The following is a 27,614-nucleotide window of genomic DNA, read 5'->3' on the forward strand; positions in this document are numbered from 1 at the left end:
ACTGAATGAAGTGATACAAAAGTATTCTACATATGACAAGAAATTGTATGCGGTAGTGCAGTCCTTGCGCCATTGGTGACATTATCTATTATCTTAGGAGTTCGTCTTATTCTCTGACCATAAGGCTTTGTGCTATATCAACTCGCAAAAGAAGTTGAACCCAGGGCATGCCAAGTGGGTCCAATTTCTCCGAGAGTACACTTTTGTGTTGAAGTACAAGGTCAGGGTTGAGAATAAACCTGCCAATGTGTTGAGTCATAGGGTTGCGTTACTCCACTCCATGAGCGTCGAATTCAATGAGTTTGAGCGTTTGAAGGAAGATTATCTTAGTTACCCAGATTTTGGAGAGGTGTACGTATCGTTGTTAGATGATCAGTCTAAGGGTAGTAGTAAGTTCGTCTAGTCAGTGAGTTTTTGTTTAAATGTGATAAATTATGTATACCTTATACATCCCTCCATAACTTTCTTCTCTGGGAGCTTCATGCTGGAGGGATAGCTGGTCATTTTAGGCGTGACAAGACTATTGCCCTTGTAGAGGAGCGATTTAATTGGCCAAGTCTGAAGCGAGATGTGGCTAACATTATATGGTAATGTAGGACTTGTCAGCTGACAAAGCAAAGGAAGTAGAACACCGGTTTATATACACCTTTGCCAGTCCCTCACGCCCCATGGGTTGATATTAACATGGATTTCGTGCTTGGGCTCCTAAGATGATTAAAAAGCACGATTCCATTTTTGTAGTTCTGGATCATTTTTCAAAAATGACTCACTTTCCCCTATATTCTAAAACATCTGATGCCACTAACATGGCTAAGATATTCTTTGGGGAGGTAGTTCGTCTACATGGTTTGCCAAAGACCATTGTGTTAGATCGAAATGTGCGGTTTATGAGTTATTTTTGAAGATCCCTATGGCACATGATGGCTTGGGCATACTATCCTCAGATTGATGATCAAAACGAGGTTGTCAATCGAAGCTTAGGGAATCTGCTACGATGTCTGGTGAGAGACCATATTAGGACCTGGGATGCGGTTTTGCCCATAGCTGAGTTTGCATATGATAATTCCATCGATAGGTCCACAAGAATGAGTCCACTTGAGATAGTATTTGGGTACAATCCTAAAACGCCCATAGATCTTATACCCGTGTCCATTTCACTTAGACTATCTGAGTCCATAAAAGCATTTGCACGGCATATTCATGACTTGCATAGTGAGATCAAGAAGCGCATTAATGCTAGTAATCAATATTATAAAATCTTTGCAGATTCACATTGTAGGTTTAAGGAGTTTCAGGTGGGTGACTACGTCATGGTCCACATTAGGCCCGAACGATTCCCACATGGAACCATGAGGAAATTGCATGCTCATAGTGCAAGTCCATATAAAATTTTGAAAAGAATGGGCCCTAATGCGTATGTGGTGGATCTTCCATTTGACATGGGCATTAATGTAACATTCAACGTGGAGGACCTTGTACCTTGTGACGGATCCACACATCCATCTTCTAGCCCTCCTGCAAACCTTTCTCCTATTTCAGATTATGGTGTTCCTGACCCCATCCCCAGCTCATGGCCTTTATCTAATTTTACTTCCCACCCACTGCATTCTCTTCCATCACTACCTAGTCGGAAAGAAGAGATTAAGGATGTTCTGAACCACCAAGCGATCTCTGCCTGCCATGGAGGATATCAGAAATACCTTGTGAAGTGGGAGAATAGACCGAAGTTAGACAACACCTGGATTATAGAGGTAGAGTTCCAACGCATTGATCTTGACCTCCTCGAGTGTTATCACAACTTTATTTGACCAGTGACGAATTTTTCTCAGCCGGGGAGAATTGATGAGGACATTAGAGGACCTATTTAGGTATACCAAAAATGGAGGCGACCATCCACATCAGCGCAACTTTCTTTGTGGATGGGAGACGAGTTCCAGGTGGGGCCCGTCGGGCCATCTTGAAGACCCCACATACATTGGACGTGCATTAAAAAGACCCGACTTTGGGATGATGCATGTGGGCTATTTAAGAGATCATTTTAGTCATAGGATTTTTATTTCGTGTTGATCCAACCGTTGGATCTTGTCAATTAAGTCATCGGGCCACCAGATCTGGGCCTCTTGGACTCAAATCTTGCTCCATTTATGTTTTTTGCTATTTTTAGGATTTATTTGATGGATGAGATTGATATAAGTGTTTTAGTTTTCTTATTTTGGATGATGGGACATTTCACTTAAGTGAGTGACATAGTTGTAATTATTCCGAATTTTTAATTATAAAAGCACATGTGGTTGGACGTCTAACCCTAGTGGAGTCATTGAGAAGAAAAAGAGAAGCTCGTGTGAAGGAATTTTTCTCCTTGCATTTTAGGGTTTGAGAAACCTTTCATTCCAATTGAATTGTGGAAGGGTAGAGGCTTGTTTGATGTTGGATTCTTAAGGTGCATCACTCCTCTTTCTCTTTTTCAAAAGGTTTTTTTGTTTTTTTTATTCTTCTTCTTGTGTCTTTCCTTCTTCACCTTCCATTATAACTTTCTAAACCCATCAAAACCCCACTCAATCCTCCCTCTCTTTCTTCCCCTTTACCTAGCCACATGTGGACTCACACGTACACACGCACGCACGTGAGTCCGTACGGGCAACCACGTGTGGGCCCCCTTCTGGGGGTTTTTCCTCCAAAACTCCCTAAACCCTAGATCATTTGAATCCCTAAAAACTCCATTCCTAAATCCCCATCCATGAATAGAAAACCCTAATGAAAATCTTTTTTTTTTTTTTTTTTGAAACTTTTCCCAAACCAGAATTTTTGCACTATCCACACTAGATTGGAAGTCCCTACTTCCAAGTGGGGCCACTCTTGAATTGTCTTATATTCTCATGCATCGCATATGTAATAATGCATGACCTTCGTGTTATAAATATGAATTTCTGAATCTATTGTGTGGATATGCTTGATTTTACATGTTGATTATTGAAATTAATGTGTAATTGATCTCTCATCTTGCATCCTAGGATAGTTTCCATCATACTACATCATAGGTTCTGGTTAGTTATTATTGATTTTAGGTGCCTTTTGGTTTCCCAATCAGGTTCAGCGGCATCTCCATCTTCGGATAGAGGCCCAGGGCAAGTACCTCCAATCAATACTTGAGAAAGCCTGCAAAGCTCTCACCGACCAGACCGTGGTCACAGCTGGGCTGGAGGCTGCTAGGCATGAACTCTCCGAGCTGGCAATCAAGGTCTCAAACGACTGTTTGGGCATCCCATACAACTCCCTCAAACTCCCATATCTGTCGGAGATTGTTGCAGCTTGCATGGATGAAAAACCCATGAACAGACTACCATCACAGATTGCTGACTGCTCTGTTGATAGCTGCCTGACATCAACTGAAAGCCCAGGAAGGGCATCAATGGTTGCGGGGTCGCAGGTTGCACTGAAGAAAAGATCGAGGCCCATGTTTGGCGATGGTGGATCCATGGGGCAAGGCATACAGTGGATGACTAGTAGCATTTGATAGAAATGTAATTCCACAATGCTTGGTCGGAGAGTTTCCACAGTATGCTCAGGTTCTCAGTTTGCACAAGCGGGTCTCATGGTCCAGTGATCCAAACCATTGATATGATGTGGGCTACTATGTTTGGCCAGGACCAAACCCCCCCACCCCACAGGTTGGAAGATCCTGACCTTGTCTATGCAGCAACAGTCAACATTCAACCAGGAAAGGCCAAAGCTTCGATGACTAGAAACCTCCGACCTTGGAAGTTCTTGGTGCACCGAGGCTCGTCATATCAACAGTTTGGATCACTGAACCATGTGCCCCCACCTGAGCATTCTGTAGAAACTCTCCAGCTGAGCACTGTATGATACAGCTTTGATGAAACGGCTCAGGTCAATGTCAATTATACCTAATAGATTCGGCCGAGGAGTTCCATCTTGTGGGGTTCGCTTGTACATTGTTTTAAAGCAGGTAGATGTTTGTATTCTGGACATCAGTAGCAATTGAAGTCGGGCCCCAGCTCGAATTTAAGCAGTTTTCTGTCTCAGTGATTGGAGCATCAGTGCAGGTCATGCCCACTTTCATCCGTTGATTTCTGATTTTCTAAGAGCTCACCAAAGCTAATGGACACGGTTCGCCTTGTAGCTCTGGTCCATAAATCAGGTGGATCTGCTCACCAGGTGGGCCACATCTAACAAAATGGACTTTTAGAAGGGAGAAACACACACACACACACACACACACACACACACACCAGCTGTCCATATCTAACTTAGACATGAGATGACCAACTTGATAATTTTGGCCAGAGCATCTTCAAAGTGGAGCCTGCCATCTGGTACATTCTGGGCCATGTAGGCACATGTGGTCATGTGTGCACTTGGGTGGAGCTCCGATAGCGTTCGTGGCCACCTGCAGCCTTTACATTTGAGTCAAGAAGCTTGAACGTTTTCCTTGAATCAATACATACAACTGATGTTCTGCGTTTTGGATGTTGCATATCCGACGAATCACTGATGTAGATTGGTCAAACCCTTGGTTGAAAAATGTAGGATGTATACTTGCTTATATGAATGCAATGGATTTGGGCTATGAGTCTGCTATGAGTTCAATCCTATCAACAAAAATCATGACCTTGGAGGGTGAGCAAGGGATTAAAGATGTGAAATTCAAATAAGTGGGAAACCAGCAGAGGAGATGCATTTGATGATGGACCTTCTCCAGTCTCTCCTTGCCCTTGAGGAGATGCATTTGAAGATGTGAAATTCAAATAAGTGGGAAACCAGCAGAGTTGGTATTGGAGATTAATTAACTGCTAGTAGTATATTCAGGATTGTCTTTAGGCCAAGATGGTCCATTAGGCTCTCAAACCCAACCCTGGCCTTGGTTTGTTTTTTATTTTCCATTAGGCCAAGATCGAGCTCGATTTTTGGGTTTGAAAAATAAATGGACCTGGCATAATCTTTTAGTTACCAAAACTTCTATTTGAGGCTGTTTATGATGGTCAATGTGTACGCCTGAATTTCAGACCTAGAAATTAAATGGGCTGTGCTCAAGCTTAGAGCGACATTGAACTTGAAAAGTTGCCTTCTGGCTCTGCAAATCTGATTGATTGCTAGAACTGTTTGCCTATTAAATATCAAAATATACAAGAGAGAGAGAGAGAGAGAGAGAGAGAGAGAGAAAAGAAGAAGAAGAAGAAGAAGAAGAAAGGTAAACCAATTGAGAGGAAATATTGAAAAAGGAAAAAACAAATGCACATTAGGAATTGATAAATTAAAAATATTTCTATTTTAGAAGTTGGAAACAGGTAAATTGCAAACAATCATTTGTTGCTCAGCTATGTAGTTTTAGAAAAACTGGCTGAACCGTGGTTGGATCAGTTTTGACCATAGTTCAAAAACTAGAAAACTCAAATGTCTAGTTGGGTCGAATCAAGGGAGCATTGGGTCTTTACTTCCAATTAAAATACCTATATTAATAAGTGTTAAAATTAGTTATTTGAAGTTAAACACATGTAAATGGCCTAGATAAACAAAAGTGTGCTCATGGTTTGCTCATTAGAAGCTTTTCAAATTCTGTGGTGGACTGAGACCCAAATCAAAGTTCAGGTTGGGTTGGGTCAGGTTGTCAAGGTCCTTGGGTTGGGTTAGGATTCAAAAACTTCAACCTGATTTGAAATCAGGTTGGGTTCGGGTTGAGCAAATTCAGCACGATTTGAGTAGGTTCAGCTCGTTTAGGGTTGAGCATAGAGGAATTGGGGCTGGGTTCAGTTGGAATTCAGGTCAGGTCAGGTTGCCAGCTGGGTGCTCTTGAAATTGGTTTGAATCAGGTTGACCCTCAACCCAACCTGCCCAAATTGCACACCTACTGTTTTGACCCTTTACTATCCCCAGCATGAGTGGCCCAACTCAAATTATTGTGACCCACATCAAATTTATCAACTGACACTCAACTGCAAGTTTCCTACAGAGGTTGGAGGATCTTGAAATGTTCAAGAGGTTTTTTTTTTTTTTTTTTGGAAGGTGAGAATTTTATTAATCAAAATGTTTTAGTTAACCAAGCTGAGTTTTGAGTCTATTCACCAGAACTATGGTATTGACTCATTTTGATCGCTTCAATGGTTTTGAAGCCATCATGAAATGGTATTGCTTAGGGGTCAAGTTCAGCTCAAACCTGGTTGAACCTTTTCATTCTGTTCTTACAAGATTGGTCTGGAGAATGTAGAAAAATGAAATGCAACTTTAGTAAGAAATGGTTATAGAGACGGCGAGGATGAGGTGTTTCATTACATGGGCTTTACAATTCAAAATTATGGGAAGCTCATGAGGGATGTTTCTAATAGAATTAGAGATAGGAAGAGAGGAGATGCGATTTTAGAGTGATGTGTGATAACCACAATGGCAATGAAACTCAAGGAAACATTTTATAACCGTTATTCACGATGGGCTATGACAGGCAAGTAGAGCATCGATCCATTAAGAAGCAATATGGGTAGATGGTTTGATTGTAAAGCATTAGACATTGAGATGGTTTGTATGAAAAGGCTATGAAGGATAGAATTAAATGAGCCATTCGAATGCTAGTTCCTAGGACCCATTCACATGGTTGCGTACCAGATCTCTCCATATGCAGTTCACATTTGCCTCGTGGCGACCCACCCATTTCATATGAAGCATTTGCATTCCTCTTTGAACTATATGACCATAAACAGAAGCAGTGGCTAAATCCATCAATAATTCTTGGTGTTGAAGCAAAAAGCCAAAATGAATGCGTAACTCCAGATGGAGATCATGGGAAGCTGGCCAAGATAGAGATTGAAAGAAGAAGAAGAAGAAGAAGAAGAAGAGGAGTAAGGCTTGGATTACTAGTTAAAAAGGTGTAGACGAAGGCTTATCATCAGTTGTTTATAGAAGACAAATAAATTTACTCTTTTTTATGTCCAAAAATAACAGAGAACATGTATTTACAGAAGACAGATGCCTGATCCCAACAAGTACTAGAAGAGACTAGGAATCGTAAGCATGCCGCTTCATTTGAGATTCTGGCTTGGGCTGCTGCAAGAAAATTTGTGTTGGATCACTTGGGTCCACATACCTGCAGACAAGGAATCATTTTATAGAAATAAATTATCAATGATGCAATTGATATCACACACCAAAAAGGATACATAAAGGACAGCCATGAACATCAATGCTATACTTACGCATGCTTCATCATTTCTTCAACTGGGATTTGAGCCGCTTGTAAAGGGTCCACATGTGTAGTGTTGGCAGTGGAGTGAGCAGGGTGTTGGTTGAACTGCTTCACAGAAGCAATCAAATTCAGAAAGAGTGGAACAAAGGTTCCACAGCCACCATCCTTAAACAATATCTTGAACGAGTGACTGGAGTCGATGGCCCTGGGCTGGTGTTCTTGTATTACCTGGAAATGGCGCATTAGATATCAATACTATCAAGATCGGAAAAAAAGGAGGTATTACACAATGATCTGCCCAAGAATATCTACAAGTTTACTCAGATTCCAGTTTGTACAAGGCCCGTGGTTCAGTGATCCAACTCATTAATATGATGGGCAGCACTATCATCCAAAGCATCAAACCTTTCTTAACTGTCTATTTTCTTGTCCCCAATTGAAGGGTTAGAAATTTTCTCATCTGGGAGTTTTTTGGTGCATGGGGGCATCCATGGTGGGGCCTGTGATAAACAGTTTGGATCACTGAACCATGACCCCACTTGTAGAAACTGAAAAACTTTAGATATTCCCAAGCCAAGTATTGTATGGTAAACCTTACGAAAAAAGCTGAACAGCTGAACTCAAAAAGCTTGTCTATATATACTCACAGGCTCCACAAGGCCTGATATGTTGTTGCATGAGAATATTGGCTGGTTGAATTTTTCACCATGAATATAAAGCTGCAAAACAAAGAAAATCTACATGAGATGAGGTATGTGCTAGAACATGAAAATCAATGAACTTTCACAAATTGTAAAGAAACACCATGTTATATCTTCACTTCCATCTTCAGAAAGCATTAACACTACTATCATGACAGTGACGTTTCATGCAGTGTGCAATAAGGAAAGTTGTGAGCAGTAAAAGTGAAAACTGCAATGAACTTAATAAGCATGAACTATAGGTGAAGCTGAACTTTTTGAGGATTGAATTCATCATGACATGACATCAATTACAAATAATAATAATAATAATAAACGTATAAATCTCAAAATATTGTTAGAGGAATATTCAAAATGAGCAAGAGTAATACATGATTTTAATATGTAAACCGACAATATTAGAAGTCTTCAAATGGCTTTTTGATCTAATAACTCTTTCCAGTAATTGAGTTTCCCTTTAAAAGAACTCCCAAAGGGGGTTACCAACTATTTTTAATGGTACAGTGAACAAGAGTGGGGGTGGGGGGGTACAGGAAGGCCACACAATGGGCACGGATGATGAGAGATTATCCTACAATATCATACCTAATGCCACTTTCCTTCCAAACATCAAGAAAATCTTATCACACCCCTGAAATGCATGCAGCCCCAAAGCCCTATCAGCAACCCAATTTCTAGCCCATACTAAAACCACCTCCAACGAATTCACTCTATCATAGGAAATCCTATTGTTGCGTTCCTTCCGGTGTTTTAAATATCGAGGATATCAGCTGATATATCCCACGATATATCTTGTATACCACTTGTGCGATACGAAACACATAGGTAGTGCCAATATATCCCACCTACTCGATCCAGTGAGCATTTTCGATTTTTGGTCCATGTTTTTGTTATAAATTGCATTAAACTAATGTCAAATGGTTACAAATCCATGATTCTTCATGTTTTCCATGAAAAATCATGGATTTGGAACTTCGATTTTGAGATTTGGGGGAGATGGGTCAAGTTGCAGAAAATTAAGAAAAATCAAAATTTCTCAATTTCTTGCAAATCACTAGCAATCTTTGTATCAAAACACAAAATTAAACAAGTAACCTTATCTAGTGATTCTTCTTTTGCTTTTGAATGTATTGCTAGTGTTTTCATACATGTCTTCTTGCGTTTATTAATTATATGGATAGAGTTTGAATATACTTGCATCAGTTCAATTGGAAATCGCATATATTAGGACGTCATACAAAGGAACCCCTATTATGTGTACTTTTTTGTAATGTTTTGATTTCTAAGTGTGTATTGATGTCTTTTCAACAATCCTTGAAGTTTCATTGAAAAATTTGACTAATTTCTCAATGTTCCCATGTTTCCCAACAACATCAATACATTACACGATACAACCGATATATCCCATGCGATAACCGATATGTATCCATATCCCATGGGTGTGATACATTATGCGATAACAATATTTAAAACATTGGTTCCTTCTATATTGACCACAAACTCGAAAGCAACCAAAGAAACCACAGGATTATTCTCCTCTTATCAGACTGAACCTCCTTCCAAGATAGATAATAGTCTTGGATACCTCATGGCATTACCCAATCTGTCCCAAAAATGTTAAAGAACCTTCACCACACCTCACTTCTGAACTTAAAATGCATGAACAGGTGATCCGCCTGTCTCATTGGCCCAAAGAAAAATGATATAATCATTGGGAAGGATCATATTTCTGCTCCTCAGATGATTAAAGGTTAGGAACTTTTTCTCTTCCCACTGAATGCCCAAAAGTAGCCACTCGTGGCAGGTCCAGATACCTCCAAATAAACATTGGGTGGAGCTGTAATCTGTCTGTTTGTTTCTCCCCTGGACTTTTCACATAAAGACTTCACTTAGAAGACTACTGCATCCCACAAATGTATAGGAGGCTTCCTCATGCAAAGAGGAAGACTGAGAAAGACAACGGAAGCTTGGCATCCCTACACACAAAAGCTCCTAGCCAGTCCAGCAGTCTCTTCACCACAGTCTAAGTCCCATCTTTCACTTTTTGAATATTTATGTTGAGGCCAAAGCTGCTTCAAAACATTTAACCACTGTAAAAAAAATTGTCCACCATGTTACTTTTCATGTCACAAATCAGAAGCATACCATTAGAAAACCACGGGTGTGAAACTTAAATATTATCATTTTCAACCAAGAAAACATAACCTCATCTGCTTTTTCTAACACCCAACTCAAAGGTTCATAAATACCACAAATACGAATGGGGATAATGGGTCCCCTGATGAAGGGCCCTCAAACTTTTGAAGAAGCTGTACAGGGATCCAATAATGATAATAAAGAAAACATCAGAACCCACACAAGCCTTCATCCAATGACTCCATCTCATTCAAAAGCCAAGTCTCTCAACATAGTTCAAAAGGACCTAATCATCATGGTCTTATGCCTTCTCCAAATCAAGCTTATGAATAATTCCCTTCTTTCCTTACCTATGTCTAGTGTCGGTGCACTTGTGTGCAATAAGAGCCATGCCAAGAATTATGCCTGCCGTGAACAAAGGCTCCCTATGACCAAGAAATTACACTACCTAGAACCTCTCTCCCCATCCACCCCTCCTCCAAGCTGAGTATCATGTTGCTTCTTGCATTGGAAATGCCGCGGAAATTTTCATATTTTTATAAAATTCTTTAAACCAGACCGCTCCAAATGTTTGTGCCCGTTTTATCTCCTCCCCAACTTTCTTTTTGAACTCCAATTTCAAGTCAAGCCCAGACCCTCTCCTCTGCCAATGGGTCCCCTCCTTCCTGTCAATTCTGTATCTTTCCTAATATCACTTGTTATCTTCCTCTACTTTCCCAAACTATTCCTTGCTCCACTAGTTTAATTTTGATTTTGACATTTTAAGTTTGACTGAAAGGCAAAATCCTGCCCAACCCTCCACCCTAAAAGACCACCATTCTTTCACAGTCGGAACCAAAACACTTGGAGTTTGATTCCAAAAGAATTGGGTAGTGTCTTGACAACGGACAAGCAAGGCTTCTTTAAACTACACTTGGGAACCAATCCTCCCAATCAGGCATAATAATAAGTCCATCAAATCTGGTGAACACTAGATCCAACTATTGTTGGTCCAAGTGTATTCCGCCCCTCATTAAAGGAGATCAATAAGATCATTACTGTTCATCAAATCATTAAAACCTTGCATGCTTCTGTCGATGATTCCTCCATTCTGCTCTGATGGAAACCCGATGACATTGAAATCAACTCCCATGAACCACAGAACATTCAACCTATGGTGCACCGGTCACTTTGGTCATTCGGCCAATTCATTCATGAGAAAATCCAGCTTCCTCCATTGCTCACTTCTCTAAATAAAACCGACACAAAGGATCCAATAACACAGTCTGCTTTAGACCACGCATCTGGATTCCAAATCACTACACTACCTCCTGAAGCCCCAATAGAATCTACAGCCACCCATTCACTGCTCCAATTTCCCTATAGTGAATAGATTGATCATATGTCCATGTTCTGAATTTCTCTTGTACGTTACAACATGAGCATATTAAGTCATGCAAGATTGCTTCACTTCGGCTCTCTTGAGGAGGCAACCTAATCCCCCCTAATGTTCTAAGACAAGATTTTCATTGGGTCTCCCCTATCCACCTCCCTTTCAACAAGCTATGAGTCTTCCCATCTTCCCATAGAACCGATCCAGTGCTCAACCCCGATTTTGTTATAATTCACTGATGAATTAAGGTTATGGGGTTCCTCTTACCCTTTTTTGTTTCTTTTCTGCATGTCGTCGGTGATCTTTCCTTGCTTGAATTTACCACACTCCTCTAAGAAGTTGTATAAGACTACCTCCCTCTCTCTTAAAGTTCAGGACTCTCTCTCTCTCTCTCTCTCTCTCTCTCTCTCTCTCTCTCTCTCTCTCTCTCTCTCTCTCTCTCTCTCTCTCTCCCCTATTTCCTTTGCCAGCTCCTCCTGCTGGATCGACGCTTTTGCTAGCTTGTTGTCCATCCAACCCATGCTCTCCCCTCCCACCCTTTGACTCTCCAATGTCATACTAGGCAAGTCGGATCTTGGTGGACAGATTCTTCATCCAAATAGATCCCTTAGCATCATCAACAACATAGCTGGGCCCTGGACAAGCCATTGACTCCCATGCTCCACCCTTACCAGCTGATTCTTTTGCATATCACAATCAGTTCTCCTGGCTGTTTTTCTAACTATAACCCAAACACCACCTAAGCCACATGAGACCATGTTGTTCATTGGGATCTTCTCAGCCCTCTCTACAAACAAAAAGATGATGTCTGACCTGGCATTCACTGACTCTGCATAGGTGCCAAAATGCTGTTTACTTACTGATTTCCTTGTGTGTGTAATCCTCCCGTCTAAATAGAACTACCCCCAAATATCTATGAAGTTACGTAAATCCCCCTCCCCTCACCCCACCCCACCCCACCCCAATGCAATGACTTCATTGCCCCTTACCCAAACATTATTTTCCTAGATACCCTCCTTTTATGTTGTCAGGTAGTGTCACCTACTCTTTGACCCCCAAGGCCCCAACACCTATTTTTTGCAGTAGTTGTACATACGACCATCACTTGCCATCAATTACAATTTGAAATTCTAACCTCTATCCCCTACAGGAGAATCTAATCCACTCACCCCTTGCCACATTGGTTTTGCCACATTTTCCCATGTTTCACAGTGCAACAAAACATGGAACCTTCTTCTTCCCACTATTTGTCAATTTCCTTCGCAAACGCCATCTGAAAAGCAGCTATTATCACCTTCCCTTGTCTCTCTCCCATTCCACTCCAACATCAATGCATGATCTTTCAACCCTCAGTTTGATATACTTGTCCCTCTTATCCATATCCTTTCTCTGAATTCATTCTCACAAACAAAACTTCCTTGATTGAGGGTCTTCGTGTTGATTTTCTCCACAAATCCTAAGCAAGATCTCAACACCCCGAAATCCTCTTCCATCCAAGCATCTAACAGGAACCCAAATAATGTCATCCATCTTCCTTCCACATACGGAACTATCTAATCTGCCCATCTGTGAATCTGCTTTATCACCCAGCCAATCAAAATATTCCCCTTGGCATCTTCTCAGCTTCTTCCTCCAGTTAAACTTCTACCCAGAATTCTAATTCTGAGATCCTACAAACCTGCATGTGTATGCGAAATGGCCCCATCTTGCATTCAGCCATGCCCTTCCTCGGTGTATCTCGGAACCCCATCCACTGTTACGCTAAGCCCTTGCAAAGATGTCAATGCTCCTTCACTGCCCGATCTTCTACCATTACGTGTTTAATACCGCCTGTGACCTCCACTCTCACGTGCTCTTTGAGCTCTAAATCATCACCCCTCAAGTGTCCCCACTAAGCAAGTTGTTCCCTTCTTTTTGCCCCTGACCTTCTATGCTGCCACCTTCCTATTCATTTCCAACATGGCCATCAACAATGCAGAGGTGACCTCTTTATTGAACTGCTTCGTCCCTGTAACATTGTTGGGTGTACATGCACCACCAAAACACAGGCCAACATTGCCAACAACTAGCTTTTGATGAAATAGACTAGGCTTCTCCCTTCTTCCAAAGATCCATACCTCACAAATGCAGAAACAAGGGAAGCCCCATCAGCTCTATCTCCCGCTATGTGCCAATCCCTCATAAACCTTGCTGCTTAGGAACTTCTATGAAGTTCCAGCACCAAGATACCAATTGGCAAGTTGGAAACATGCAACATGATCCAGTTCTGCAAGGAACCAAAAGGGCCACTCAATCACTTCGAATTGCTCATCGCCCATATGGCCATACCAACCTATTAATTATTAACTAAAAGAACTGACATTGTCAAAAGGCCAACAAGAGATTTTCATGGGCTAAACAAAAGGACTACAAACTCCTTCATGTGGTACCAAGTGTGGGAAATGCAAGCCATGTGGAAGGTGCATCCCTCTAGGAGGAGGCAGAGGCTACCTTTTTTAATGTAGGGGCATTTTCACATCGGGCTCAAGTGGGGTGGCCTGTGTGAAGCGGGGGCGCACTCGGGTGGGCGGCCCGTGTGAGGCAAGTTGCTTGTGTGAGGCAAGACCCATGCGAAGTGGGGTTGACGAGGGAGGTTTGACCGAGGGCCTGACCCGGGCTATGAGATAAAGGGATTGATTCACCACGTTCTATCAGTTCGAGCTGTTTGAGCAAGTGGTTAGTTGTCTTGTGTCAAAAGTGGTATTAAAGCGGGAGGTCTCATGTTCGAGACTCTTCACCGGGGGTGATTAATACAAGGGCATTTTCACATTGGGATCGAGTGGGGTGGCCTGAGTGAAGCGGGGGCACACTTGGAGTGGACGGCCTATGTGAGGGGGGTGGCTTGTGTGAGGCGAGACACGTGTGAATTGGGCCCATATGAAGTGGACCCCACGAGGGGGGTCTAACCTGTGCTATAAGATAAAGGGATTGATTCGCCACACTCTATTAGTTCAAGCTTTTAGAGCAAGTGGTTAGTTGTCCTGCGGCATTTTTAAACACTATGATGTCCTATATACATGACCTAACAAGTGAGAGAGGTTGCATCTTAAGCTAACCTAAAACAACAACAAAAAAAAAAAAGAAAAGAAAAAAGAAAAAAGAAGCTAACCTAAAACAACCTGTAGATGATCATTAATATTTAATTGGAAGGTTGAATCTTAAGCTAACCTAAAACCACTTGTAGATGATCACTAATATTAAATTGGATAGGAGCTACTAGATGTTGCACACGATAAAGCATCCACCACTACAAACATCTACGGAAAAGGAGAAATTCGTGAAAGAATGACATCACAAAATCAAGTCAGCATAAAATCCATTTCAAACCATCCATCTTACACACATATAGTGAAGCAACAAAACTTGTATAAACAACTTTTCAAGAACTAGGTAACGTAATATGTTTACTGTGTTATGAAAAGGCAATCATTCGAGAACTGACACATGATTAGAGCAGGCAAGCATCAAAAGTTCATACCAGGGGCATATCAAAAGCCACAAAGTTCCCGACCAGTTTCTTTGCAACGAACACTATACGTATATTTGACAAGTAGATCATCCCCTTTGCCTTGACTTTTCCCCCACTATCTCTGATAAAAATACACGTGTAAGGCAAAGAATATCTCTATATGGTAATTAAGAGCAATACTGAAATGCATAGAATATTGTTGGGGTGGCCTTAAAGAAGAAGCCTTCAGGAAACAACAAGTATATATAGACACACACACACACACACACACACACATCAAATTTATTTGCTTCCAAACCCCCTCTTTGTCCTGTGTTCAGCCCTGTGCCATGGAGAATTTCTGGAGGGGTCCCCTCTAATTCAAGTTAAGGCCCTTAAAAAAAACTACCTGGGCTGTTTCAATTTCTCATGCTCTTAATTAACCAAACACAATTATTATCCTCTTAAGTAGATATAATTTCTATGTGGATGATTTATGAATATGAAAAATAATAATCAGACTGTACCAAGCATGTATCATTTTACAAATTACACTGATAATTAGTATCAACAATAAGATTATGGGAGCAATATTTAGAGATTGGAGTCTATCAGCTACACTGAGTGTAAAGGACAACAATATCAAAGCAAACAAGATACTTATGAAAGTGTTGAGAATTGTTCTACACATTCCAAAGGGTACCATAGGCTTCCCGGTGTGGTTTTCTACATCTCATGTGAATGCTTCAAAGAGTAATGCATATAATGCACACAGTGCAGCACTGTAGACTGGTTGCTTTGACAATGCATTGTGAGTTGCCAATCCAAGGGATCACTGTCGCATTATCTTTGAAAAACTATCACAATATGATAAAAAGCTAGACATAGAATGGAAAAAAATACCATTTATTCAATAAATATCACTGAGAAGGATGTCGTGGTTGTATGGAAAAGTTTACACTCATCTACCCTATTTTGCTACAGTTTTTTTCTTCTTTTGAAGATGGGATCAATAAAATTATTGCCTTATGACTTGGATGAGACAATATTCTCTAAACTTGAGAGGCAGATTCACCACCACCATCAACCCAAAGAGTTTTGATGCAAGTATTATAATGCTTTCCAAGAAGGTTTGAAAATGATGAAAACATTGAACACTTTGATTTAGCTTCTAAATAGAGCCATGCAAAGTGAGAAAAACATTCACAAAAACTACATAGAAACATGAACCAAAGGGGGAACAAGTTTCTTTGCTGAAATAAGCATGAATCAAAGATAGAACGGGCATTGGCCACCAAAATATTAGAATGTACCAATTCTAGAAAAGACTGTTTCATTACTAATCATAAAAGTCGGGTCGTCCATACCTCCAAGCTAGAAACTTGGGCACACTTCACTAGTGGGAACCTTAGTGCAAGATGATTGACTCAGAAATATTGGAAAAGAATCTGATCTTTTTAGGAATGAACACGTGCCGATTTTGAAGCTCAAAGACTTCATCAATGTGTCACAAGTGATATCTAATCGCTCCATGAATCACCAATACAAATAAAACAACAATCAATGGATAAACATAGGAAGTCGATCCACACAACCCTAAGGCATTGCTCCAAGTGAACTCTAAAGGCATCGCGCCATTTAAGTACTGAATCACATTGCAAAAAAACAACAAAGACAGAGACCCAAGGGAAGAATCAAGGAAAAAAAAATCTTTTATTCAAAATAGTCATTAATTATACATAAAGGGGTATTTACATGTCTATATACTTCTCTTGAAAGCAAAACAAAGAATCCCTAATATAAATAATCCTAGCCATTCATTGCTTCTATTCATAACCATCTATTCCAATAAACATTGAAAATGACTAAAATATCCCTAAATCTCATTACAACCATACGTGCTTTCCATAAATTTGCCATAACTCATTCAAACAGCGGTTGATACCTGAAAAGTTGTTGACGTCGTCATCATCATCTATGCCTTATCCCAACTAATTGGTGTCGGCTACACAAATCCTATTCGACCATTCCACCCTATGAAGGACCACATCCTCAATTAAACCATGGATCATCAAGTCTTTTCTTACAAACTCCACCTACGTCCTTTGGGTCTTCCCCTGTCCCTGTTAAAGCCTTCAACTTGAACCAACTCACTCCTAACCGGTGTAGTTCTTGGTCTCCGTCACACATATATCCTTAGTTAAACCATGGATCATCAAGTCTTTTCTTACAACCTCCACATGCATCCTTTGGGTCTTCCCTCGTCCCTTTCAAAGCCTTCAACTTGAACCAACTCACTACTAACTGGTGCAGTTCTTGGTCTCCGTCACACATGGCCAAACTATCTAAGTTGCCCACAAATAAGTGTCGAAAATAAAGAGTCATAACTATCTCTAACTCTAACAACTAGTAATGTAATAAATCCTAGGGACCCCTGGATCCCATAGTTTAATTGGACCACTGATTTGGGTCCAAGTTTGTCATTAGACCCTTGATCTAATGAGGGCCAATCTAGACCAAAAGTGGTCCATTCTCAAGTCTAGACAGTTGTATTTGTCAGGCCTTTGATTGAGGTCCTCAGATGGGCATAATCTTTGATCAACCACGAGGGTACCATTTTGTAGTCCCTCACTGAATGATTGGATAGTGTTGCATCAATAGGAAGAGGGAGCATCATTTTGTAAATGATACACTTAGCCAACATGAGGGCACATACTGTCAACTGCCACCAAAGCAATAAAGCCTTACCATGCTTGCACGTCAAATCCAAAGCCTGAGGCTCGTTTCCAGCTTGATAACGAGCTTTGTAAGCTAATGGGAATTGATGCAACACAGTTAAATCATTTACTGAGACTTTGAGAGACAACAAAGTGGTCTCCTTGTAAGAGCCCTAATAAAGATATGATAAATATAACAGTCCATCTTTAAGATGTGGACCATGTAAATTGTCAAAATTGGCCCAAGTCAGTTGGAGTACCCAAATAAATGATATCAAGGGTTTAATGATAGATTTGGACCTAAATAAACGATCTAGTTCAACTATGGGTCCACATGTCCCTTGGATTTTATTATTTAGTTAGTTGTCAGAGTTAGAGATAGTTATGACTTGTTGAACAAGTTTCTCTTTAGTATTTCATCACTTAATTCTAGGCCATTTCAAGTATAAAAAAATGTCCAAATGATAGGAAATTGGTCATGGTTGAAAGTCGATTGAGTAAGCATTTCAACGAGCCCATTATTATGCAGTTCTAATATCATTTAAGTCGGTTATGGCCAATTTGAGGAAAGCATGTGTGGTTGTGATGGGGTTCATGGATGTTTTGACATTTTCATGTTTTATGGGAACAAGTGGTTAAGGGTAGATGAGGAAAATCATCAAAAGCTTTGATGCAGTGTCAGGCATAAAGGTAAACATTCACAAAAGTGAAATATTAGGAATCAGGATGACTACATAGGAAGTTGAGTATCTAACAAAAGTCTTTGGTTGCAAAGCCGGTAGTTTTCCTTTGACATATACGGGATTCTCATTGTGCATTGGTAAGCCTACAAAAAATATGTGGGACAAGGTAGTTGGAAGGATTGAGCATAAGCTCTCTTGCTAGAAGAGGAGGCACCTTTCTTTGGGGGTTTGGATTATGATAAATAAGGCTGCCTTGTCTAACGTGCCACTATATGTGATGTCTCTATTCCATCATCATGCTACCGTTCTTAATGGAATTGAAAATTTCGTCAAACTTTCTTTTGGCAAGGAGCAAAAGAACAACGTAAATTTCATCCCATGTGGTGGTGTGAGGTTTGTAAACCAATGTGAGAGGTGCTTGTATTAGGGACTCCAAAAGTTATAAATATGGCTCTCTTAAATAAATGGTTATGGAGATTTAGGATGGAGGATGGGGACCTCCGGAAAAGGTTAATAGGTTGCAAATATGGGGAAGCTAAAGGATGGTGGTTTACAAATGAATCATCTTTGTACAAAGCTTCAACAACCTCGAAAATGATCATTAAAACGGTCGATAATTTCAAGAAAATTGTCTCCTTTTTCGGTGACGGCTTCCACATTAGACTTTGGTTGGACACTCGGTGCATAAATAGCGCCTTGATGATTTATCTCCTAGGTTGGTGAAAATTGTAGTGGATGGGTCTCGTGTGTCCAACTACTTTAAGATTGTGGGCAATCAAGTGGTATGGCTCCCTCATAAAGTAGAAATCTGGCAAACTTATAATCAATGAAATGTTAAGGTTATTGGAGCTGCTTCGGAATCATTTGTCAACCTAATCCAAGCAAGATGCTAGGTTGTGGAAATGGGAGAAAAGTGGAAGATTCTTGGTTTGTTCATTTTATGAGGCAACCCCGGTCTCCAGTTAGGAGAGAGGTGAGGGATCGAACAGAGGCAGTTTGCAACTACAAAGTCCCTCCTGGGGTTAAAGGCTTTCATTTGGTTGGTGAGGAAAGAATAGAGTGCTCATAATGGACAACATCCAAAAGTGGCATATGATCATTATGAATGCTTACATATTGTGCCTTCAAGATGCAAAGACAATGGATCATTTGTTTCATCCATTGAATCTTCTCAAGTGAAGTATGGAGTTGTTTCCTCAATCTCTCCCAATGCAATTGGGTGATGTCAAGATCTACATGGGTAGTGCGTAATGAAAGATGCTTTTAAAATTGCCAGTGTTGTCTTCAATAGGTGTTTAGGAGGGCTAAGTTGGATGTCATCTCCTGAGCTATGATCCGATGACTCTTAAACCCTTCGGTTCTTACTCCGTTGCCTTTTTTATTCTTGCTAATCTTGTTTATAATTCTTTGTGAGCAAATCTCTAATAAAAATCACGTGATTGCTCAAAAGAAAAGGGTTACGAGTAGAAGCAATAAATGGTTAGGATTGTACTAGGTTTCTTTTGCTTTGAGAAAAAGTATATCATGATGTGATGACTCTTTTATGTAGTTTGAGATCTAAGGTTTCTTTTGCTTTGAGAAAAAGTATATAACAATGTAATGACTCTTTTATTTAGTTAGAGATCAAAGGTTTCTTTTGCTTTGAGAAAAAAGTATATAACGATGTAACGACTCTTTTATGTAAGTAGAGATCAAACTGTGGCACATTGGAATGTAGCTAAAACAGCCCTATAACAGTTTTTTATTGCTTCTACAATGGGTTTCTAGTTTTTTTATGGAGTAGTTTTTTCTTGACTCCTAAGAAGGGCTTCCAGTTTTTTTATTACTTCTTGTGATAGGATTCAATCTCTAATGGTGCAATGCCTTCAAGACCCCTTTGGTGAAGATGCTTAAGGGCCTATTTGGTTCCTTGAAATACCACAATAATGTGGTGTAAAACTCACATCATTACTCCTTGCTGCTGATTGGATAAACCAAGCTGTCAAATCATAGTAATATGTTGGAATTACCACCGACTTAGATGAGTGGAGGTGCATTGATGTGGCATAATTTCACGGGCCCCACTATGATGTATGCGTTATATCCACGCCGTTAATCCATCTTGCGAGATCATTGCATGGAAAGAGACAAAAAATGAGCCACATCCAAAGCAGATATTGACCACACCACATAAAGCAATCAGGATTGAACACCTGCCATTGAAAACTTCTTGCGGCCCACAAAAGTGTTAGTGAAGCCGATATTTGGGGTCATGCCCTAAAATGATATTGCAAAATGGATGGACGGTGTGGATATAACACATATTAGGCATGTTATATCCACATGTATCTAATCACGAGTAGTACTTTACATGCATATCCAAAAATTAAAGTTGTGAGAGTGGTATTGGTATTACATACTGCTTTACTTCAAACTATTGTGGTCGTGATAATCATTACCCATTTACATAACACTACAACACATTACTGCAGTAATCGTTAAAACAAACAGACACAAAGGGTTGTGGGCAATTCCACTTTTTTTTTTTTTTTCCTTTATGGTGAGAGAGAACTCTAGTCCAAAGCTTTTCCCCAATTTCTTCCACCATCCACTCCATACACGCCCCCAAATTTCAGCATTAACTCCCAAACTCCAGCCCTTTATACATGCGATTCCCCTTTACTAACCCTAAATTCAAGCCCAAATCCTCTCTTCTTCTAACTAAACCCTAGCCCTAATTCCTTTTCGGCCAAAACCCAAACCCAATACCCTAATAACAACCGTGATTCAATCCTAATTCATAATTGGATCCCTATTTATCCTTTACAACCCAAACATAAATATTAAACAGACCCCAAAACCCCAGCACCCAAACAGTTTGAATATGAACCCTAAACCAAATCCTTACAAAAATCTTGACCATTATTTATTTTGCTTATTTAAAACTTGTAATTGCATGAATTTATACATCTAAAACCTGTAAACAACTCCCCACTCCCACGCCACCCTGTTTGATGAATTGGATTTTAAAAAATGTTGAACAACGGCAAGAAAAATGGAACTAGCACCCGTCTTCCATCGGGATTTTGGAAATGATAGTGTCTCTCATAGGAAGAAACCGCTCCCCATTAGCTTCTTTGGGACCTGAGACAAGGAAATTTCATGATTATCACAGATATAACTGAATTCATCTATGTAATCCACAACCTCCATGGACACACCTTGGACTTGGCCCATGTAATGGCATTCTGGGAGTCCCCTTAAACTATCTCCAGGAACAATTGATGATCCACCGCCATCTTGACTGCATGAAGAAGAATGACTATCTCGGCTACATTGGAGTCTCTAATACCAATTGGGTCATGGAATGCAGCTAAAATAGTCTCGTATGGTGCAATGCCTTAGGTATCAACAGAAACTAATGACATTGTCTGGAAGAAGGGACTCCTATGCATTTTCCATCAACAAGTTTGATCACAACAAAAGATCCATCACAATACTAGGTTAGATAGAAAATAACAATGGAATTGGTCTGTTAGTTCTTTGATTAAAATGAGTTTCCTTGAATGCTGGATACTAAGGAGGCACCAAGAAGAGACATGACCAAACTGAGATGAATACTAGAAGTGCCTATGAGGAAAATCAAAATAACACCATTACCAGAAGAATACTAGAAGAACCTTTGCAATTAAAAAAAAAAAAAAAGATTAGAAAGAGTACCTACAACATTCATAATGTGATTGGTCACTCCCATGTCAATCACCCAAGAAGCTTCAAATGGAGCAAAAAGAAAATCAAATGTGGGATGAGAAAGGATGAGAAAGGGCCACCTAGCTGAAGTTGATATTACTTGATTCAATGGAATGGTTGAGTGGATGAATGTTTCAAGGAGTGGTTTTCTAGAATTTACATGAAGATTTCTTGATTAATCAGGATTTATGAATGGAGACAACTTTAAAAATAGTGATATTTCCTTGTGTTAAAATTATCTCTAGAGCTAAAACTACTAGAAAATCAACATGCATCTAAATGTTTTTTTTTTTGTTTTTTTTTTTTTGTGAGTAACAATTTTATTATAAAGAACGGAAAATGCCAAAGAACAACCAAAGGCAAATTACAAGGAAGACCAAGATGAAACAAAGAGAAGACACTCGGCAAGAGCCTTTATATTTGAGGCCCAATACATTATATCCATTTCAGCCATTCTAAAGACCTTTGAAGCTAACCGACTATGAGTATGGAAGCATTGAATATTCCTCTCTCCCCACAAGGCACAAATGCCTACCAATAACTCCAGAGCATTCACCCTTTCTTCCCGATCCCAACCCCATGCCAAGATAGAAAGAGACACTTAATGGTTCCCGGCATCACCCACGACACTTCGAAAGTAGCCAAGGACCTCTCCCACATCTCGCTAGCAAAGCATAAATGAATAAAGAGATGATCAACCAATTTCTCATTTTTGCATGGTGATTTTTTTTTTATTTTTTTGGGGGTTTAGGTGGGGTCATTCTGTAAAAGTAAAGCAACATGCCCATTGTGCTCTTCGGAAGGTAACTTGAGAATCAAACTATAGAATGGGAAAAAAAAAAAAAAAACTATAGAATGGGCCTAATTGAAAATCGACCGGACTTTCCTTTGTTCCACATCAACGAATCCCTGACTCCCAACATGACAAATGCTATGCAGCCGCTCTAGCATACAAATGAGCTCTTCCCACTCCAACAAATTCCTCCTATAAAGGGGGAACCACACCACACCATTACCTGAAACTGAGTAGCATCAAGCAATGGAGATATTCACTTTTGGGGATAGCCTAGCTAGCCTTGGAAAATCATCTCAAAGCACCCTCTCACCTACCAAACATCCTCCCAAAACTAAATCCTAGAACCATCCCTTAAGGAGAAACTGATCCCTGCCTTGAACCTAATCCCTAGCCTAATAACCGTCTTCCACAGCATCGAAGCTCTATAACAAGAAGAATCTTTTGTCCACCACCCTCATTCCTTGACACCATATTTTCTTGTTATCACCTCCCTCCATAAACTACTATCTTCCTAGCCAAACTTCCATAACCATTCACCTAGCAGGGCTAAATTATTCACCTCCAACTTCCTTATACCTACTCCCCCTTCTCCATAAGGCTTCCACATCTTGCCTTACTTCAAGAGTTGAAACTTTTGCTTCTCTTCTACATGTAAATGTTTCATGGATAATAACAAAATACATTAAAAAATTGGTGTCTCCAACCATGTGCCTAGGCGTCACCTAGCACCTTGGTCATTCCAAGGGCCCTGGTGCCTTAAGAGTGCCTCACACCTTTAACTATACTGATCACACGTGAGAATCTTAATAATAAAAACTATCCAATAAAAAGCCTCCACTCATAAAGGAATAAGGGCTTCCAATGTCTTAATGCAAAGGTGGGTTACCTCTCACCAACATCAAAGCACAACAAAGGACAATGAGAACAGCCCTTGCTAATCCCAACCCCAATTAATTTGTGAAACCTATAAACATAGAGCTCTCTAGAAATGCACAATACATTTCCATTTAAAATTCTCCCAATCTTTTATTGTTTCCACAAGCCATGTTATAAAAGATCTCGCCCTATCCTTGAAAAGCAATTGTCTACTGCAAACCCCTTACTATCAACCTCATAAAGTCTAGCATGAGCTTTGTCAAGAAGTAGTGATGCATGAGCTGTGCAGCTTGTTCATTGAACTTCTATAAGAAATTGTGAGAAAGGACAACCCAAATAGCTCAGATACAAGGCCATGATGGTGGTGGTGGTGGAGATAAAGACCACCAAGAACCCATGACAAAACCCCTCTTGCCTAACATTCCCACCTTTATACAACTTCTACTGCTCTTGGCATGCAATTGTTCTATATCGGTGCTGAGTCCATACTTGAGGGCCTAAGGCTTGTTGCATGAAAAAAGTTCTTTTATGCCTTTGGATGATAGCCTATTCTCTTCATAGCCATTTTAACTTCCATCTTCAAATATTGTAATTTTTCTTTTGCAATGGAGTCATTTGTTGTGATTTTATTTCAACTGTCTTGCTTGAACTTGAATGCACAATTCATCATCAAACCTTTAATTGAAGCATAGTTCTTCAATGCCCCAAAAGTTCCAAGCAAGAAATCCTACCCATCCAATGATCTAACCTTTAGCCTTTTTCAAAATAAATGTAGACTATTATTATCATTTTTTGGTCTACACATAGGCCCACCAAGTGAAGGGTTAGGATTGTCATCAAGAAGATGTTGGGACGTGGTCGATTCACCGCTAGCCCCTTCATATCACACTAGTACAACATTTGCATGTTGTGCCTGAAGGATGTGGAATCCATCAATCATCTTTTTGTCCATTGTTCCTTTGAGCATGAAGTGTGGCCTTCCATCTTTGATCGCTTCCACACCTCTTGGATCATGCCCCTCGCTGCTCGTGATCTGGTGTTCGCTTGCCATGCTAGAGGTGTGGGCAAAGACTTAAAGCTATTTGGCATCTATCTATCATGGGGGTTTCTTGGGCAATATGGAGAGAGAGGACTAGCCGGTGTTTCCAAAATTCCTTCTCTTCTTCTTCTCGGGTGCTGGCCTTGATTTCTAGAGATGTTGCCAATTGGTCGTCTTCCCTCCCAATCTTGGATCGTAGTGTTCTTTCCCTTTTTCTAGGCTTATAGTTTTCTGGGCCCCTGTTTCCTAGTTTCGAGTTATATAGTTGTTTAGGCCTCTCTCTCTCTCTCTCTCTCTCTCTCTCTCTCTCTCTCTCTCTCTCTCTCTCTCTCTCTCTCTCTCTCTCTCTGTTGTTTTTCTGTTTTTCTTTTCCTTTGGTTTTGTTTCCTCTTCTTTTTTTTTTTTTTTTCTGTTCTTATCTCTGTTTTGTTTTCTTTGCCTGTCAGCGTTCTCTAATAATATTTCTTAAATCTTCAAAAAAAAAAGAAGAATAAGAATCATATCCTGGGGATTGAGAATCATAAGATTCCTTTTTGGAGCGTTTGGGTATGATAGTTGTCTGTTAGAAGGGGATGGTTAACATCTAGTAATAACAGGAAGTGGTCTTCTATGAATTGTTGGATACTTTGCTTTTGGATCATAGATACAGGGAAACACGTTTCCCCTTACAAATGCCAATGTTTCTAGCTTCCCCTTTCCTGCATATGTTTCAAACTTCTAGCTAAATACTTTTAGCAAATGTTGTACACCAAGATGTTTTGTGGGTGAATAGAAGTTTGTAAATTTGTATACCGAAGTATACACAGGCATGTGCAGAGTCCACATTACAAATATGGTAAATATACATGCATACAATTAATTATATAAATACATGTGCATAATTGTCTCGGCTCCAAAATACCCAAGCGAGGAATTAAAGAATCTAAGCATCATGCTTTTGATCTAGAAGAACAGGGCCAGAGGCACAAAAACAACTGTCATTTTCACAAACTTACAAAGTGAAAGGTATTATTCAAAGTTGGAGTAAAATATGCACTGTACACATGGGTTTCAGTTTGTTAAAGAGAGGTCCATGATTCTCTGAGCCAAACTGCTGCTATGATGGGCCCTACTGTCAATGCCCCAGGCACAAAAAATTTACAAGATTGGAAGACCCTAACCATCCAGTCCTTGGCCTTTTGTTGTTCAATATGGGCTGCTGCTGTAATTTCTTTCTTAACCATCTACTTGCTGGACACCAATTGAAGGGTTAGAATTTTCCAATTATCATCATAGCCTTGCCCCAGCCGTTTGGGGTCGGCTTTATGAATCCCATTATCCTTGAAAAGTGAACAAATTCTACATACCCCTTCTAACCATCTAGTAGACATTTGGCAGATGGGTCATCTGCTGTTCAGCCCGTCATATCAATAGTTCAGATCACTGAAAAATGGCCCCACTTGCACAAACTGAAAGCCTAACCATCTAGAATGAAGAATTATATGAATATGATTGGCATCCTTGCACAGTTTTCTAATTCTGGCAAGTGGGGCCTGTGGTTTGGCAATTCAGGCCATTTGTCTACTCAGTCCCATCCTGGATTGACTCTGCCCTCAAAATTTCCTCAATAATCCTAACCTTTCAATTCATAGCCTATCGATAGACAGACGGTTAACAAGAGAAATACAAGAACTGTCTTCATTAAACAGAAAAAGGTCCCAAGATAGGTCTCAGGGATTTTTATTTTTATTTTTTCTTATATAGGAGCATTCCCCATTCGCAGTAGAAGCAACAGATCAAGAGAAATGATCACATACAACGGTTGGATGTGAACTTTCACATACAACCCCTTCTTTCCCGCCAATCTTTGGCATGTGTAGAATATCCAATCCGTGCAACAAGGTCAGCCACATCAAGATGATCACCAGGTAGGAAAATCAGGCCAGTCCACACCAATACACCAAGTTGTTCAACGCATACCTGATAGTCATCATGGTGTGGTCCACCTTCTGTATGATTCCTCACGCGAAAGGTTGAAGTGGTTGTATGTGATCATTTCTCAAGGACCAATGGTCTAGATTGCCGAACCATGGGCCCCATTTGTCAGTAAAGAAGAACGTATTCACATAATCACTCCTATGCAAAAGCTTCTGAATTGAGACATGAGAAAGAGAGAGAGAGGGAGACTGACAGATAGATGCGGTTGATTTGGAACTCAACGCCATCGCGAGCCATGACGAACATCTCGTTGAAGAAGGGAACTGGCATTCCGTTCGCAAACAGCTGTGGATTCAGAGCCATCTCTCTCTCTCTCTCTCTCTCTCTCTCTCTCTCTCCCCCAAACGACGAGAGGAGTTTGTATTTTGTAAACGAAACTGACGTCTGTTAGTGTTTATAGATTCCCAACTGCTTTCTGTTTTGGAAAATGCTGGCTTCTGTTGGGCAACGATTTCATGTGCATGAGATCCACACCGTCCAATGTCTGGCCTTGACCCCAGCCATCACGGGAGCGGGATCCACATAGATGTCTTTGACAAATCCACTCCGTCCATCTGTTTTGAAAAACAACAATAGGAAATGGTTCTAAAAATCAGGCAGATCCAAAACTCAGGTGGGCCAGACCACGTGAATCAGTGGGGATTGAACGCGTATCGGTGAAAGATTTTTTTTTTAAAATTTTTTATTTATTTTAATGATATTTGCTAATGCAGTTTATCTGAGTGGTAATAATTCTATTAACGGTTTGGATGGCATACAAACATCATGGTCAGCTCCTGGACGGTTTCGGCGACGGATATAGCTGTTCCCACTGTTTTATTGGTGTGGTCCACCTGAGTTTTGGATCTGCCTGATTTTTAGAATCCCATTCTAATTTTGTCTTTTAAAACAGATGCACGGAGTGGATTT

At 40.2% G+C, this 27,614-nt stretch overlaps 2 protein-coding genes across 2 annotated transcripts in view; one reads left to right on the forward strand and one right to left on the reverse strand.

Annotated features, from left to right (window-relative positions):
- The window catches only part of LOC131246458 (protein PHR1-LIKE 3-like), a 40,073-nt gene extending 36,043 nt beyond the window's left edge, over positions 1 to 4,030 (forward strand). The window contains exon 7 of the mRNA XM_058246616.1: positions 3,089 to 4,030. Within this exon, the coding sequence (XP_058102599.1) occupies positions 3,089 to 3,514 (426 nt within the window). The 3' untranslated portion in view covers positions 3,515 to 4,030. The remainder of the gene's footprint in view (positions 1 to 3,088) is intronic.
- Positions 4,031 to 6,654: 2,624 nt separating this feature from the next.
- LOC131246459 (uncharacterized) lies at positions 6,655 to 27,054 on the reverse strand. The gene is made up of 5 exons (XM_058246617.1): positions 26,899 to 27,054; positions 14,919 to 15,030; positions 7,840 to 7,911; positions 7,203 to 7,420; positions 6,655 to 7,093 (listed from the first exon to the last, which is right to left on the reverse strand). Exons 1-5 carry the CDS (start codon positions 27,006 to 27,008, stop codon positions 7,006 to 7,008), a joined length of 600 nt encoding a protein of 199 aa, XP_058102600.1. The 5' UTR covers positions 27,009 to 27,054; the 3' UTR covers positions 6,655 to 7,005.
- Between the last annotated feature and the right edge of the window lie 560 nt (positions 27,055 to 27,614).

Source organism: Magnolia sinica, chromosome 5 (genome assembly GCF_029962835.1).
Source record: "Magnolia sinica isolate HGM2019 chromosome 5, MsV1, whole genome shotgun sequence".
NCBI lineage: Eukaryota > Viridiplantae > Streptophyta > Magnoliopsida > Magnoliales > Magnoliaceae > Magnolia > Magnolia sinica.